At 51.6% G+C, this 14,909-nt stretch overlaps 8 protein-coding genes across 8 annotated transcripts; 5 read left to right on the plus strand and 3 right to left on the minus strand.

Annotated features, from left to right (window-relative positions):
• Positions 1-111: 111 nt before the first annotated feature.
• APUU_80263S (uncharacterized protein) lies at positions 112-699 on the plus strand (the record flags this gene model as incomplete). The annotated part of the gene is made up of 1 exon (XM_041696524.1): positions 112-699. The coding sequence occupies one exon, from the start codon at positions 112-114 to the stop codon at positions 697-699; it is 588 nt and encodes a 195-aa protein (XP_041562146.1).
• A 157-nt stretch (positions 700-856) lies between these two features.
• On the minus strand, positions 857-2,131 carry APUU_80264A (FAD-dependent oxidoreductase; the record flags this gene model as incomplete). The annotated part of the gene is made up of 1 exon (XM_041696525.1): positions 857-2,131. One exon carries the CDS (start codon positions 2,129-2,131, stop codon positions 857-859), a length of 1,275 nt encoding a protein of 424 aa, XP_041562147.1.
• A 597-nt stretch (positions 2,132-2,728) lies between these two features.
• APUU_80265S (nuclear transport factor 2 family protein) lies at positions 2,729-3,106 on the plus strand (the record flags this gene model as incomplete). Its single annotated transcript, XM_041696526.1, has 1 exon — positions 2,729-3,106. One exon carries the CDS (start codon positions 2,729-2,731, stop codon positions 3,104-3,106), a length of 378 nt encoding a protein of 125 aa, XP_041562148.1.
• A 228-nt stretch (positions 3,107-3,334) lies between these two features.
• On the plus strand, positions 3,335-4,919 carry APUU_80266S (FAD-dependent oxidoreductase; the record flags this gene model as incomplete). Its single annotated transcript, XM_041696527.1, has 2 exons — positions 3,335-4,555; positions 4,629-4,919. The coding sequence occupies 2 exons, from the start codon at positions 3,335-3,337 to the stop codon at positions 4,917-4,919; spliced, it is 1,512 nt and encodes a 503-aa protein (XP_041562149.1).
• Positions 4,920-5,335: 416 nt separating this feature from the next.
• On the minus strand, positions 5,336-6,413 carry APUU_80267A (pectate lyase family protein; the record flags this gene model as incomplete). Its single annotated transcript, XM_041696528.1, has 3 exons — positions 5,336-5,886; positions 5,949-6,261; positions 6,315-6,413. 3 exons carry the CDS (start codon positions 6,411-6,413, stop codon positions 5,336-5,338), a joined length of 963 nt encoding a protein of 320 aa, XP_041562150.1.
• Positions 6,414-8,353: 1,940 nt separating this feature from the next.
• CAO1 (peroxisomal copper amine oxidase) lies at positions 8,354-10,530 on the minus strand (the record flags this gene model as incomplete). The annotated part of the gene is made up of 3 exons (XM_041696529.1): positions 8,354-8,715; positions 8,773-10,023; positions 10,077-10,530. The coding sequence occupies 3 exons, from the start codon at positions 10,528-10,530 to the stop codon at positions 8,354-8,356; spliced, it is 2,067 nt and encodes a 688-aa protein (XP_041562151.1).
• Positions 10,531-12,333: 1,803 nt separating this feature from the next.
• On the plus strand, positions 12,334-13,556 carry APUU_80269S (SGNH/GDSL hydrolase family protein; the record flags this gene model as incomplete). Its single annotated transcript, XM_041696530.1, has 3 exons — positions 12,334-12,531; positions 12,588-13,220; positions 13,326-13,556. The coding sequence occupies 3 exons, from the start codon at positions 12,334-12,336 to the stop codon at positions 13,554-13,556; spliced, it is 1,062 nt and encodes a 353-aa protein (XP_041562152.1).
• A 427-nt stretch (positions 13,557-13,983) lies between these two features.
• Positions 13,984-14,786, plus strand: APUU_80270S (uncharacterized protein; the record flags this gene model as incomplete). Its single annotated transcript, XM_041696531.1, has 2 exons — positions 13,984-14,658; positions 14,724-14,786. The coding sequence occupies 2 exons, from the start codon at positions 13,984-13,986 to the stop codon at positions 14,784-14,786; spliced, it is 738 nt and encodes a 245-aa protein (XP_041562153.1).
• Between the last annotated feature and the right edge of the window lie 123 nt (positions 14,787-14,909).

Genomic DNA, 14,909 nt, shown 5'->3' on the forward strand with positions numbered 1-14,909 from the left:
CAGATTGGACTAATCTAGCGCCCTTTCAAGCAGCAACATCAAGCGAGATCAAGAATTGCCTGCTAGACGGCCCAGACAGCACCTGAGTGTTTGATCACAGAATGCCAAGTGATGATGAGACCCCGGAATAAACCCCGCATCTTCATAACGCTGCACGCTCGTGGCAAGAACTCGCTGGGGGAGAACCGCACCCGTCTTGGATACTCCGCTTACCACTGGGGCATCCTAATCTCACCGAAGAATAAAGTTACGCACCCAACGTCAGCATCCCAGTCCCCGACATCTCCATCCGCCTTGCACACCCTCTTCGATGTCACTGATTCACTGTATGCTGACCCGGTCACTGGTGAGGCTAAGGAGAACTGGCGGTTCCGGGAGCGGGGTTCGCCTGATCCAGTGATGGCGTTTCAGATCCTGGCGAGAGTTTTCGTGGGGAAGCTGGACCCTACATGGGGAGAGGCTGACGGCGTTAAGGAAAAGTTCAGTGGTATAGTATTACCGAGGAAGGGGGTTCAGGGAGAGAGTTGTGTTAGTTGGACGCGGGAGGCGATTGGCGTGTTGAAGAAGATGGGGACTTTGCAGGCTGATTTTGATATCGCGCAGTTTATGGATACTGCGTTGGGATTTGCGGATGAGAGTTTGAAATGGAAGGGGGAAATGGGTAGCATACTGGACTATATAGGGACCGGAGGTGTGTAATTTCGTATAGTACGGTTAGGAGGGTGAAAAAGGGAGAGGCTGTGAGCAGCCAATAACGAAACATGACATGATTTGATACTAAAGCTTTGATAGACAAAGATCTAGGTACATCTTACCTTGGATGTCCTGCTTAGACAGCCGTCTTGTCTAAAGCCATCTAAAGCTTCGCCTTCTCTGACACTGACATATCATCCATAGATACAGGGATCAAATCGAGCAGCGCATCCTGGACCAACTTCAGGACGTCCGCCGCACAGCCAAAGGAAAGGCTCCATCCGGCTCCTCCATGACCGTAATTATGGATGATGCGACTCGGCTTCCCACCCTGCATGCGCAGCTCCCTCTCGACACGAACATTCTTGCCGCGGAATGGCCTGAGACCCTGCGCAAGAGGATAATCAGGGTCAACACGCGCATTCTTCAACGCGGGCAAAAACGACTCACAGCGGGCCCGCATGCGCTTGATTATTGGCGAGTCCAGCGTGAGGTCCAGATCCCACTCGTGAGGCTCCGTTATTCCACCCAACACAAGAATGTTATCGCTGCGAGGCACGAGGAAGACGATTTCGTTGGATGGAGCGGGGGGCTCGTTGCTGCCATTGGTTCTGGTCCCTGCGGGAATCGACATCGCGGTGGTGAGCTTGGGGAAGTCAGTTCCGTCGTTGATGATTCGGATGAGACCGCCGCGAATCGGGTAGCATGTTTTGTCGCCTACGAGGGTGAGCGCGTCTAGGCCTGTAGCGTTGACGATGGCGTCGGCGTTGTAGTCCATTCGGATCTCGTTCTCCTGGGAGAAAAGATCTCCGGTGATGGTTTGTGTTATCAGGGTGGCGCCCTTTTGCTCGACGAGCTTTGTGAACCAGGCCATGCCGGTGTCGGTGTCGATGACCGGGGCGAGAAACTCGAAGGCGTCGACGATTCCATAGGCAGGGTTGATGCCATATTTGGGGATGAGATCTGCGTCATGGATTACATCGCGAACGCCGCTGGTTCTCATTTCGTTTACTTTCTGGAGAAGGGAGGGGGATTCGGCTACAGGGTGGATGGTGAAGAACGTCGCGGGTTTCATCTGGACACCCACAGCTGCAGAAAGCGATGGAGAATTGGCAATAGCATCCCAGATGTTGTAGCTGATCATGCACCAACGCTTCGAATTGATGAGAGAGATGGCATCAGTGTGATGACCACAGACAGCGGGAGGGAATTCCCAGAGGGCACCGGCAATCTGTGAGGTAAGGCGCTGCTTGTCGCCCCAGGAAGCCCATTCCTTGGAGACAATGGTAACTTTGTAGCCGTTGTCAAGAAGAACCCAGGCTGTGGTGAGCCCAATGACGCCGCTGCCAATGATGAGAATGTGAGCTGCATTGGCACGGGGAGGGTTAAGGGGAGCTCTCTCGGGAGAGACGTCTTTCCACAGCCTGAGAGAAGTCATCTTGAAGTTAATGCATGCTCACAGAAAATATTTCATTGTGTTGATAATTTTTTAATTTCTTATACACGATAACAATTCCATTGTGGTGAATGTCAAAATGACAATGGCTTTGACATTAGTACTTTCTGAACATCATATTACTATTGAACTCCCCAATGCATGCAATAATATTCCCCATAGAATGCAAGTAATTAACATGAAGTTTCACGGATATGAAGATAGTGAATGTAATATGCGGCAGCGCATATGCAAGTCACTTGATGGACATTAAGCTGCAAAAAGTGCATAGACAGCCACGTGCATGATGAGATCACCTATTTACAATATGCAGTCAGGCCCAGCAGGGAATTTGGCTATATGCTATGGTTTTATTGGATTTCATAATACCCGACGATAATAATAGCAGGAAAGACGTCAGAGGTGCTGGGCGTGCTGGGCTAAAGAAAGGAAGGAAATGGAGGAAATGGAGGAAATTGTTGATCAGCAGCCTGTGATGTCATCGTTGGGTGTGCTTAAATACCGAGTCGCTACCTGCTGCTCCCCACGGCACAAGACCACCCCTCAAGCTTCTTTTCCTCCATATTTTCCCTTACAAAAATGCCGGCCATTCACCAGCGCATCGAATCGGAGATCATCGCGCAGGAGCGCACTCTTTGGACCGCGATCACTTCGGCCGACCCAAAACCCGAACTTGAACGGCTGTCGAGTCCGAACGCCGTCTTTCTCTTTCCCAAGAAGGACATCGTTACCGTGGATGAGCTGGGCGAGACCTTCACCAACAAATTCCACAGATTCGACGATTACGACCTGCAGGACGTGCGGGTGATTGTGATAGATCTGATGGCGGGTATAGCTACCTATCGAATCCGCGCGACGCAGAACGGCAAGGAGTACGTGGCAACGGGGACCTCGACCTGGGGCCAGGGATCGGACGCTGAATGGCGGTTGATGGCGCACCAGGAGACGCTGCAATGAATTCTCTTCCTGTCATTCGTGTATTTCCTTTGCTTATGATTGATGATGTGTGATGTGTCTATCTCGAACAACCAGCGGCCGCTAGACTCGTGTGGCCGAGAAATCTCCACAAATACCGGCGCTAGTCTTAGCTACTTTAATCCCTGCTACTAAATCTATTTTCTTCACGCTACCTTAATTTTGAAAAGTCTTCACTCCTCACCCTCCACTCCAGTATGCTGGTAGATCATGCATTTGAACAAGGATAACGAGCCCTGGTCTGGCTACGTCGTGCCTCTCTCCATCCCCGATCCCTCTCCGCGCACCCGCAAGATCCTCATTGTTGGTGCGGGTATTGCCGGCATAGCTAGTGCTCTGGCTCTAGTGAAGGAATTGAAACCCCACGAACCTAACCTCCAGATAACCATTTTCGAGCGTCACGATGTCCTTTCGACCTCCGGCGGTGCGATCAATCTCACTCCGGTCGCACAACGACATCTCGACCGACTAGGCGTTCTCTCTGAACTCGATCGTCAAGGTGCTGACGGTGGTGCCGATGTCGATGCAATTGAACTCTTCTCAAGCCGCTCCGGCCGGCCGCTCGGCTCAATTGATTTTACTGATGGCGATGGTAACGGCATAAACGGCTACAAGGGCCGTAGGGTGTTACGGATTGTCCTCTCTCTGGCGATGTTGGCCGTTATCGAACGCCACCCGAACATCCGCATTGTATACAGCAAAAAGCTTACAAGCGTCACGGAACACAACGACCAAGCCGTCCTGCACTTTGAAGACAGCACCTCCGCCGCAGGTGATCTCGTCCTTGGATGCGATGGTGTCCACTCCGCCCTCCGCGCGCAATATGTTGACCCCAGCCGCCCGTCGGAATATACTGGCTTGTCATTTCTCCAGACAACAATGGCAACCCCTCCTCCCCCTCCCCCTCCGTCTGTGAGGACCAGTTTCAGCCGTCCCAGCACCAGTGCCAGCGAGGGCACACACGCCTCCAGCAAAAGCCGAAGCACTACCCGGAGCGTCAGCAACCTATCTCACCCTTCCACCCAGGCTCTCTCTACCGAAGAAGCACAACAAACTATGCATCCGCCACCATTCGCCACCAGCGGTCTGGCCCTTTCCCGCCATGGCGACCTCCTCGGAAGCTTCTGTGACCGAAACCACTCAATCCTCTTCCTCGCCGCCATACTCCAGATTAGCGAGTCACGGCTCCCACGGTACCGCATTGACCCCCCTTCCCCAAATACTCCAGACATGGACCCCCGGAAGCGAGTCGCCATCCACGCAGCCCTCCAATCAGAGATCCGTTCCCGCTTCGCAAACTCCGGGAACCCTTGGATTCGGGACGTCGCTAACCTTAACACAAACTGGATGCTTTATCCTGTCTACCAAGTTAGACCAGGCGGCCGGTGGTGGAAGGGGCGAGTGATTTTACTAGGTGATGCAGCACATGCAGTGAGTCCCCAACCAATCAACCAATCAACCAATCACGCCAAGTTCCTCAGCATAAACTAATGACAATATCTAGATGCCACCCCGTGACGAATCCGCCGCCTACGCCCTCGACGACTCCATCATGTTCTGCCGCATCCTCGCCCACAACCGCGACGAGGACCTCCCCGTGGTCTTCTCCAAATACGAGTCTGTCCGTCGGGCCCTCGTCGAAGACGCCTTCTCCGCCGCAAGGCGGATGTGGGCGACGCATCGCGACATGGGGTTCCTGGAGGGCCGGTGGAAAGAGTGGACGATGCCATGGGTATTGCGGAAGAGTCGGGAGACTAGAGACGCGGCGTGGAGGTTTGATGCTTATGATATTTAGTATTTAGCTTGGGTGTGACTGGACTGACTGCGTTTGGGATTTTTGTGTGTTTCTGATTCGGATTCGGATTCTGTTTGACTGGAGTTGTTTGGATTGATAAGATCACCAGGTGCTTTGTATACATTAAGGATGGCTTGGTTGATTGGCTGATTGGGTTTCATATAGATAGGTACATGGGTGGATGCGTGGGTTGATGCATGGAAAGAGGCGAATTTTGTTTCTATTGGTTGGTTAGTTAAGGCTGGTTGTATTTGCTGTATACGCACAAGCGCTGGAACGGCAAATTATGTTAGAACGGCATGGACATTGGTTGAATGATGAATTGGTTTGTGATAAGAACTAAATAGGCCATCACTACTCTAAAGGCCTATAGGCGGCTAGCGAAGAGAGAAGAAAAAGATGTTAAGAGGGAGCGCTTAAAAAGTAAGAGTCTGCCCGGCAGTTCCCACAACAGCCTCCTTAACAGCATCCGGACCAAGAAGATCATACTCATAGTCGACGCTGGTCAGAGTGCCCTCCTCGGCCTCAGACTTAGCACCACCGAAGTCGTTGTCGCGCTCAACAGCATAGCCTTCATCGGTCGAGTAAAGGGCCTTCTTGCTATCAACCCAGGTGTTGGACTCGACCAGGACCTGTGCACCAATACGGGTGTTGATGCCGTCGCTGACATTTTCGTAGTAGTTGTTGTAGAGGTGACCGGTTCCGAAGCGGATTGAGGGACCGCGCGAGTTCAGGTTCTGCCAGTAGTTGTTGGCGTAGGTGATGTGGAGCTTGCCCTTGTCCTCGTCTTCGTTGCTGTTGGAGTGTCCGACGAGCGAGGCCTTCCAGTGGTCGTGGATGTAGCTGTTGGACACGGTGATGTAGTCCGAGCCACGCTTGAAGTCGAGGAGACCGTCATAGTAGTCCTTGTCGTGGTCCTGGTCAGAAGAGACGTCGACGTGGTCGATCCAGATGTTGCTGGAGTATTCTGTTCAATCATCAGCCATTTATTCATAAGAACCGACCAGTAATCGGGTTATTGTGTCGTACCGCTACCAATGGCATCTCCGTTCTCAGCGGTGACCTTCTTCACGCCGAGGTTGCGGATGATGACGTTCTCAACTTCCTTGAGTCGGAGACCGAAGCCGTCGAGGACAGCGCTGGAGTCGGCACCGAGGATGCTGGTGTTGCTGCCGACATCGACCTGCTTCGCGGACTCGGAAATGGCTCCGCTGACGACGACGACCTTGGCCTCATCGCCCTCGACGGCCGCGGTGAATTCAGCGTACGAGGAGACGGTGGTGGTGGTACCACCAGCACCACCGGTAGTACCCCCGTTCAGGCTGGCGAAACCGAAAGCGGTCTTTGTATGTCAGCGTGGATATTTGCTAAATGGGGGAAATAATGGAAATGTACATCATCAGCACGCTTGTTGAAGTCGGTTGTGGGAGTCGGAGCTGCAAGGGCCGGCCCTAAGCAGCTGACGACGGCGAGAAGAAACTTAAGGTTAGACATTTTGAAATGGCCTTAGTTGAAAAGAAGGTAAGAAGTTGAAGCAGATGCGAGAAGGAGAGTGTGTATGCAGAATGATTGACAGGCTAGCTGTTGAGGAACGAAAGACCCGACGTCCAAACGGCTTCTTATATAGTCCTTCCAAGCCCCATCTTGCTCCACCGGAGTCATGGTCCGCGGAAGAACAATTGAAACGACCAACACCTGAAATTCCCGGATATAGACACGAAAGCCAGTGAAGGCTCACTGGAGCTGAGCTAAGGCCATAGCATATTGGACTTGGCGTTACAGCTAAACTGGACAGTGGTTCGTTGACACCGGATAATCCGGGCGCCAAGAACTCCTTAACGAAAGAGACTGGGGGTACAAGAGGTGACGACTTTACGGAAGTCAACTTCCTGAAGGCCGAGGCGAGTCCGGTTATGAAAGTGTTTAAAGTGAGACCGGAGAAATTCCTCAAACGATGATAGTCTGTTTCAGAGTACCTGCCAAGAATTAATGGCGATGGTGGGCGGAGATTCGTCACACTTGACGCCTCAAAAGCGGAAAAGCTGGCCATGGCAGCTGGTAGTCACCGTCTTCGCTTTTGGCAGGCTGTGCAAGGATGGAAGCTTTTGCCTGCAGTCTTGGATCGTCCGGTATTCTGCCCTACAGGGCACGGAACTGATCGTCAACTGTCAGCCTTATGACATTCTACAGACGTGTAGAGTTGGCAGAAATGGAACCACAAAAGCTCAAGAGTATTTGCGCCACACTTGATGTGTTTCTCGACAGATAATTCTCCGGAATTAATTTATTTCTGGTGGTATGCGCGCCTGGGCCCTGGTTTATGGAGTTGGTTGGCCTGTCCGGGAGCGGAGCCGATGGATATTAGAGGAGTCAACCACCAAAGCTCGCGCACTTTGTGGTTTCGATGTTGAAATATGATGCGAGATTGTCTCACTTACGACTCATTCACACAGGAGACAAAAGGACTCGGTTAGAGTCCACGCTTTGGGCACGCGTGATCACATCGATTCCCTCGGGAACTGAGATAATGCGCCAATGGCATATATCTGAGCTATGCATAACTCGATGTCGTCAATTGAAGTATTTGTTGCACCCGAGAATGATGAGCCTTGGCTCTATGGCGTATACGAGTCATGTTGCTCTCGCCACACCCCCATCAATATCGCGAAGCCAGGCGGTTTGTGGCTTAAGGAGGCTGACAGAAACAGGAGCATCAACTCCACGTTGCCAAGTCTAACCAGGCCCACTACAATGTAAGCGACGAGCATTCCAGGGTAGGAGCGAGTCAAGGTGTCAGGTACCATGTGGTTGCCAAGGGGGCGATTAATATGGAGTCTTGATAACCGGCAGCCGAACGGAAATAGAAAGCCCAGCTGCACGGTGGGACGATGCCAGGGATGCTGTTTTGAATGGCAGGGTGTAATCTGACCTTGGCCAGTGTGTTGTGCTGGAACCGGCGGTACGGTGTTTCGGATTGTAGGAGAAATGAAGGAGCAAGGATGAGCACCTGACACTGACAGCCGTCTAAATTAAATTGTCAAGGATTTTTTCACACTATTGTCTAGGTCTTTGAATTCCACTATACACTATTTTTGATCGAGAGTTGCACAACCCTTGCTCATTTTGCAGTTTCTTGGTGCTCTTCTAGGTGCATCATTATGCCTGGCTTTTCTAACAGTGGGGTTCTTCTGATAGCGACACCCGCGACTGTTCATCTACGACGTACGAGGTTGACCATGCTTGGCAAGGGATATCAACAAACAGTCTATAACTGAGATTCGTTCTCAAATATACCGCGTCGACAATCTGAGGGGAGTGGAAACCAATCAGAGGAAAGAATTAACGCAAAACTCCTACATACATGAAAATGCCATGCAACATTATGGACAGACACCAATCATTGGTGAATGTCGTACTTCAACAACGCCCCCGCCTCAAACCAGCACGCTGGATCCATCCGGTGAGTTCTTCTTACTATTACTGCACCCGCAAGCGGCAGTGCCTGCGGCAGCCTGCGACGGCGTACGCGCATAGCTAGGTGGGACATCGAGGACCGGGTTGCGGGTGAAGAAGTTTCTTGGCCGCAGAAGGACAGTCATGGGCTCCGCGGGCATGATGGGATAATCTTCGGGGGTGGGGAAGTGAGTTAGGCCGAAAGTGTGCCAGAGGACAACGTCGGTGTTGTCTATTGAGCTGTTGGGACCGGCTTGTGCGATCCATTGTGGGAGACCTTGGGAGGGCTCCCCGGAAGTCTGGGGGACATGGCGGCCTGCCGGGTGGACTTGGTCGTCCGAGTCTGTTGGACAGTGGTTAGTTATGAGGATTTGTTTAGATGGGATGTTGTAAGACTTACACTTCGTAACGTGCACGGCGTGCCTAGCGAAACCAGCTCGCTTCCAGACGAGTCCACCCTCCTTGGGGAGGAGACCTGGAACTTCACGGCTGACAAGCTTATATGAGACGGGCTTCTTGCTGTACGGGTTGAGCTTGTTGGTGTTTGCGATTTCCCACGTTCGGCTGGTGGATCCGTCGTAGTCGGACATTGCCTCAAGAGGAGTGGTGAATTTTGTCTTCTTGGCATAGAAAGCATTTCCGTATTTGTTTTCTACGCTGCCGACTTCACCGGGACCTTGAGTTGCGTCGACTTGGAAGACAGTATTATGTGGACCGTCTACATTGGCGTCGACACGGAGACAGAACAGGTGTTGGTGGTTGTGGGCATTGACACCTGGGTAGACTTCGGTGCCCCAGCCGTGGGTGTCCTCGCCGGGGTTCATGGCGTAGGTGTTCAGGATACCGGTCAGCTTAATGTCCAGCTGGACAGTGCCATCCTGGTGGAAGATCCAGTAGACGCAGTATTCGTAGTTAGCGGCGGTAAAGATGTGAGAGAGGATCAGTTTACGGCCACGGGTGACGATCATGGACTCGTCGCGGAAATCGGTATGCTTGTAGAGGATACCAGCATCTTCTTCATGGATGCAGATAGCGTTCTTCACAATCGTGCTGGCACCGGCGCGGTTGACAAATGCTGCATCCATGTAGTGGATTGCGCCCTTGCAGTCGCAGCCAAGAGACAGGCTGTTGGTCATGTAGCCGCCACCGTACTCTCCCAAGTCGAAAGCGTGCTTTCGTTGGTGGGGGTGATCGGGGTTTCCGTATGGGACAACCATTTCGGCTAGAGACAGTCGGTAGAACACGGGACGGACGTTGCCCTTGTCGTTGTAGGTGATGTTGTTAAGGACGAGACCCTCGCGGTAGTTGAAGCCAACGTGGATGTTCCAGTTTTGCCAGTCGATACTGCGGCCATTCACATTGAAAGAAACACCTTCCGGCTGTGTGATATGGATTGGTTTGATGTCTGTTCTGTAACCGCCCTCTTTTTCAACGGACTCTGGGTGGTAGTTGTTGGGAGGAGCCTTGCTAAGAGGGCGTCGCACAGGCGGAACATCGATGTGGATGATCTGCTTAGTCTCTGCATTGTAGATAGGACAGAAGTCCAAGGGATATGTATATTGGGAGTCATCAACGTGAGGTCGGTAGTACATAAGGGCTTGTTGCAGGCGGACATCAGTGCCGAAGCGTTCGTCGTATCCGATTGTCCAAGCTATGGCTCTCGTTAAGAGATGCAAAATAGGTTATTATTGAGGCCCGACTTACGATCACAGTAAACCTTATCCATATCATGTGGAGGAATACCAAGGATTCCACACTGCTCAATGACCTTAGGGTCCTTGCGAACAATGTGCTCTACCTCCTGCAGATCCTCCATAGTGATCAGAGGCTGCACGCCAGGCGTGTGCTTCCATTGAATGATTTTCTTCGCATTAAGGTCGACAATTCCATCGTAGATTTTCCCACCAGGAGCAATAACAACAACGTCGGCAGTACGAGTGGGACGAGGGGTGCCCTCAGGGTTTGCCAGCCAGGCCATCATTTGCTCCTTGCGGGGTTCGTAGAGCGTAACCCCGTTGAAATTGAGCTTGCCATGTTCTTTACGAACAATGTCAACAGCACTCTCGATTTCAGTAGTTGTAAGAGGATCCAGCGGATGAGGAGGAGGCGCCGAGGCGCTGACCTGCATGGTCAGCTGCTGAAGACGGTCGAGGACCATTGTCGTATATGAGCGTTGTATATATTGGTGGAGCGGGGAAGTATGAGTAAGTGTGATGAGGTGGAGAGTGAAGGGAAGTAGTCGACAAAGTCACGTCGACACCGCAATTTCAGAGAAGCACAGAGAAAAAACTGTATAATCCCAAGTGAAACAAAGACTTTCAATGAGGGGAAGAGGGGGTGGTTTATAAGTTGGAAACAGCTGCATCCTGAGCTTCCAGTGTAACAACCGATAAGAAACGAGTCCGATAAGATACTCGGATTTCTTGGCCAAATCGGGGTTAGCGTGTCACCTCGTGTTGTCGTTCCCCAAACAGCAGTCGAAACCACTCGGTCCAACTCCAACTTGACTATCTTGGCTTCCATCGAGACAGGTTCGGCATTTGCTTACGAATTTCATTGGTTCAAGACACGGATCCTCTGTCCAAGAGTGGTTGGCCTTGCGCCGCTCTCCCACTACCCCGGATTCTCTTTTGCGCGTGCACGCCCCCATGATCAACTCCGCATCTTAGGTCGCCCAGCGGCATTACCGACCTAAGCTTACAACCTACAAGATATCCGAACGTGCATATCTATGAGGGATCTTACTAGTTCATAAGTCATCGTGTGTAACGCTCGCAAGCGATTGAAATATGCTTCGGGGTCTTTCCATTACCCCCAACGCGGGACGATTCACACGAGAACTAAGACATCGATCAGTCACCAAAGAGAAAGTGTCATAGCAAACTTGATCAAATTGCATGGCTGTTCTCCCTCGCGTCGAAAGAGGAGCACTGATGAGATGTCAAGTTACCCTTCGACCGAGAGCACTACGCGGGTATACGTTTATCAATAAGTCTGATATTGGGCTAGAGGTGCGATGAACCCTTTATACTCGTCGAGGGATAAGAAATGTGGAAATTGAAGATGAGTTCTCAATTGAACGGCTCCATGATGTTCATTATCGGAATTGACTCAATTGAGAGAAGAGGTCTTGTGGCGGACTGTGGAACTATACGCGAGCAATGATCGGCAAGACCAACTCACTTGCACGACGTTGAGATGCGATTGGATCATTAGAGTATTAGACCTGGGGTTTGGCAAGGTTCGGGATACAATTGAGACAGGTAACCCACAGTTCATGCTGGAGAATATAGCCGCAATTCCGCTGTTCACCCGGTGTAGTTCCGCGCAGGACTGCACTAATTACAAAACCGGTGTCTGCATTAACCATTTTTTTATTGTTTCTATGCCAAGGCCTATGGGCACTGAGCTCTAGGCATCAGGTACTTGTTGTTTCTTCGCGTGGCGAGAAATCACAGAAATTGGAGGTGGTTTTGGGCTCAGCAAGGCTCAGCAAACGAAAATCCTAATTCACCATGCTGTGCTGGCGCAAGGAACCATCACGGGCCCTGGATGATTTTGGGAAAAGCGGACTAGAGCTGAGTCGATGACGACCTTGGTTTGGCAGACCCAATTTGAGTCGGCCAATCAGGAGTTCCACCCAACACCCGCAGCAATAAAGCCGGCAAATACTACGGAGTAAATAGTCGAGAGAATTATTGATCAGAGCGTGTCCTGGCATTGATACAACAAATTAGGCTAATTAGCGAGGAGAGAACCCCTGCATTTTCTCCGCCGACTCCGCACCTCTCCTTTTTACGGCGCGGGATCGGCCATCCGGAACATGGACCGTGGCAGATCAATCGTCAGTTCGTCACCCAAGCGAGTCGGAAACTTTTTTTTTTTTTTTAAAATTGAACAATCGCCTGGCTATAACTGATTTTTCTTGTCATGCCAAAAAATTGGAGGATTGATTACGAGAATGGTCGCGCTTCCGAGGACTCTTGCAATTTTGCTTTCAGCCCTGAGCACAGCAAATGCGGAGAAGGCTCACTATTGGGGCCCAAGCGAGTGGAAGGGCCTCGTCACATTTGGAAATAGCTATACCGACGATTCCCGGCTTGGATATTTCTCGAGTAACGATGGGACGGCACCACAGGTTGGTTGGAAACAGCCCGTTGTGAGTCTCGCCGCTACCACCGACTGAGTTTCACAAGAGCGCTAACAATCTCGAAGAGCAATGACTCGGCATCTGGAGGGTATACCTGGGGACACTTTGCGTCGCAAATAGCGAATCTGACTCGTTATAATTATGCCGTGTCAGGGGCTGTGTGCTCGAACGAGATTACACCGCGGACATTCGACGCCATCAATGCCCCGTTTCCTTCGGTTCTGGAATATGAGATCCCTGCGTATATTGCGGATAGCGAATACACCGAGCCAAATGGGAATGAGTTTATCAATATCGGGCCGAATGAGACCGTCTATGCTATATGGATTGGAACGAATGATGTGGGTAACAATGCTTTTCTCACGGACTCCCAGGTCAAAGGGGCTGTTATTCCAGACTTTATCGAGTGTGTCTATGAAGCCCTGGACGCGGTGTACGCCAATGGAGGCCGACACTTTGTGATCATGAACCTGGCGCCGTTGCAGCTGGCTCCACAGTATGCGACTTATGAGAACGGTGGGCTGAACTCAACAAGCGGATACCCCGATAAGGGGGCCAATATCACGGAGATTAGCTATCGGATGTGGGAGACTGTGGTTACAGTCAACGATGTGTTCCATTACAAGACGGCGTATGAGTCGAGAATTGCAAATCGGTACCCGGGGGCGCAGCTTGCGGTGATGGATATGTATGGCTTGGTATGTCTTTTTTTTTTTTTTTTTGTTTACTTCCTTTTCATTCTACCCCACCTTCCATGGTCTTGGTTTGTTTCGGCATTTTTTGGGGATTTGCTGACAGTGTAGATCTCCGATATTTGGCATAATCCAACCGAATATCTGGCATCGCCGAGCAATGTCACCGGATTCGTAAAGCACTGCGATGAGACGACTGGGGACTGCGAGCGGCTTCCGAACGAGGCGGCCTTTCTTTGGTTTGATGAATTACACCCTTCTGAGCGTGTTGACAAGGTTATCGGGAGAGAATTTGTGAATCTTGTTTCAGGCAACAACAGCCGGTGGGCAGCGTACTGGTAGGGCGTTATCAGCCGAGGCCAGGCCATAATCCCGTACAGTTAGGAGACCCATGAACACATCCGCAGCACGAGAAATGATAAATACTAATTCTCAAGCCCACTTTGGGGATTTAATCATTCATGCAGCCTTATTTGCTTCACTGTAGGGATCCCCTGAAGCGTGGTCGCTTTGGGGGCGAAGGAGCGGGCCGGCCCAATCAAGAGGCCAACCCCCCCAACATCGCCAACAAGGCAGACCCAGCGTCAGCCTGGGGTCCTCTCTATGCTGTTCCCACTTCCCAGCGCGACGCTGCCCATCTCCACTGAAACGCTAAACACTATCGTAGTATGAGCCCTGTTGTGGAAAAAGGAGAGTTATATATGCCTTGTCTTTTCCCATATCCCCAATACATTGCAGTAAGCCCAATGTCAACACCAACAAGTCATGCATGGCGCCCCCCTTCCAGCAACCACCAGTGCAACCAAGATGGCCCTTAGCAATCCGGAATGAGACCATCACGACAGCCGAGCCAGAGACGATCATCACAGTCCGCAACAGCCCCGAGCCATGGCATCCGCTCGACTACACCGTCACCCACGAGAACGGAGCAACCCTCTTCACAGTCAACGGCAATCCATGGGGTCTTGCGCAGCGCCGCATCTTCCGCGATGCATCAGGTCTCCCTCTATTCGAACTACGGGGTCGGTGGTATGACTCGTCTACGCTCGAGCTCAAGCTCCCCGGCGGTGCAGCAACCAGTGAAACCTTACTATCTGCAAAATGTCGCGTAGCAGTCCAAGCGCCTAGGGCTGTGCTCCGGTTCCGCAATTCATGCGTGCCGCTAAATGCGAGACCCACGCAGAAGCATAAGAACAAGAAGTCGGTATTAGATACCCTTATGCGGCCGTCGACCGTCGACCCTGAAACCGTCCATCGAGAAGTCATGGAGATTTACTCGATGGACGTGGATAATTTTGCCCAGGTTGCCGTTGTAGATGGTCAGCGGGTTGCGAATATTGACCGAGTCACGGATCCGGGGGAGTTGGCGCAAGGCCAGAAACCGCCGTTTCGGTTTCGGCCTATGTGGAGGGTTAGAGTTGCGAGGGGGGTGGACTTAGCTCTAGTGAGTTGGGACCCGATCTGTTTTAGAGAGCGTGATTCTGACAGGGAGTTTGTTTGGCTGGTTAGATGGCAGTTGCGGTGGTAATTGTTGGGCAGCAGGCTGCTGGCGACGGCCTGGTGGACCAGTGACGCCGTTTTGGCGTATATCCAAATATGCAGGTGCCATGGGCACTGGAAACTGACTGCTTGGGTTGTTTCCATCGTCACATAAAAATCATGAATGTGTTGGTGCACTGCCCACTGGGACCATGC

The sequence above is a fragment of the Aspergillus puulaauensis genome, chromosome 8, assembly GCF_016861865.1.
Source record: "Aspergillus puulaauensis MK2 DNA, chromosome 8, nearly complete sequence".
NCBI lineage: Eukaryota > Fungi > Ascomycota > Eurotiomycetes > Eurotiales > Aspergillaceae > Aspergillus > Aspergillus puulaauensis.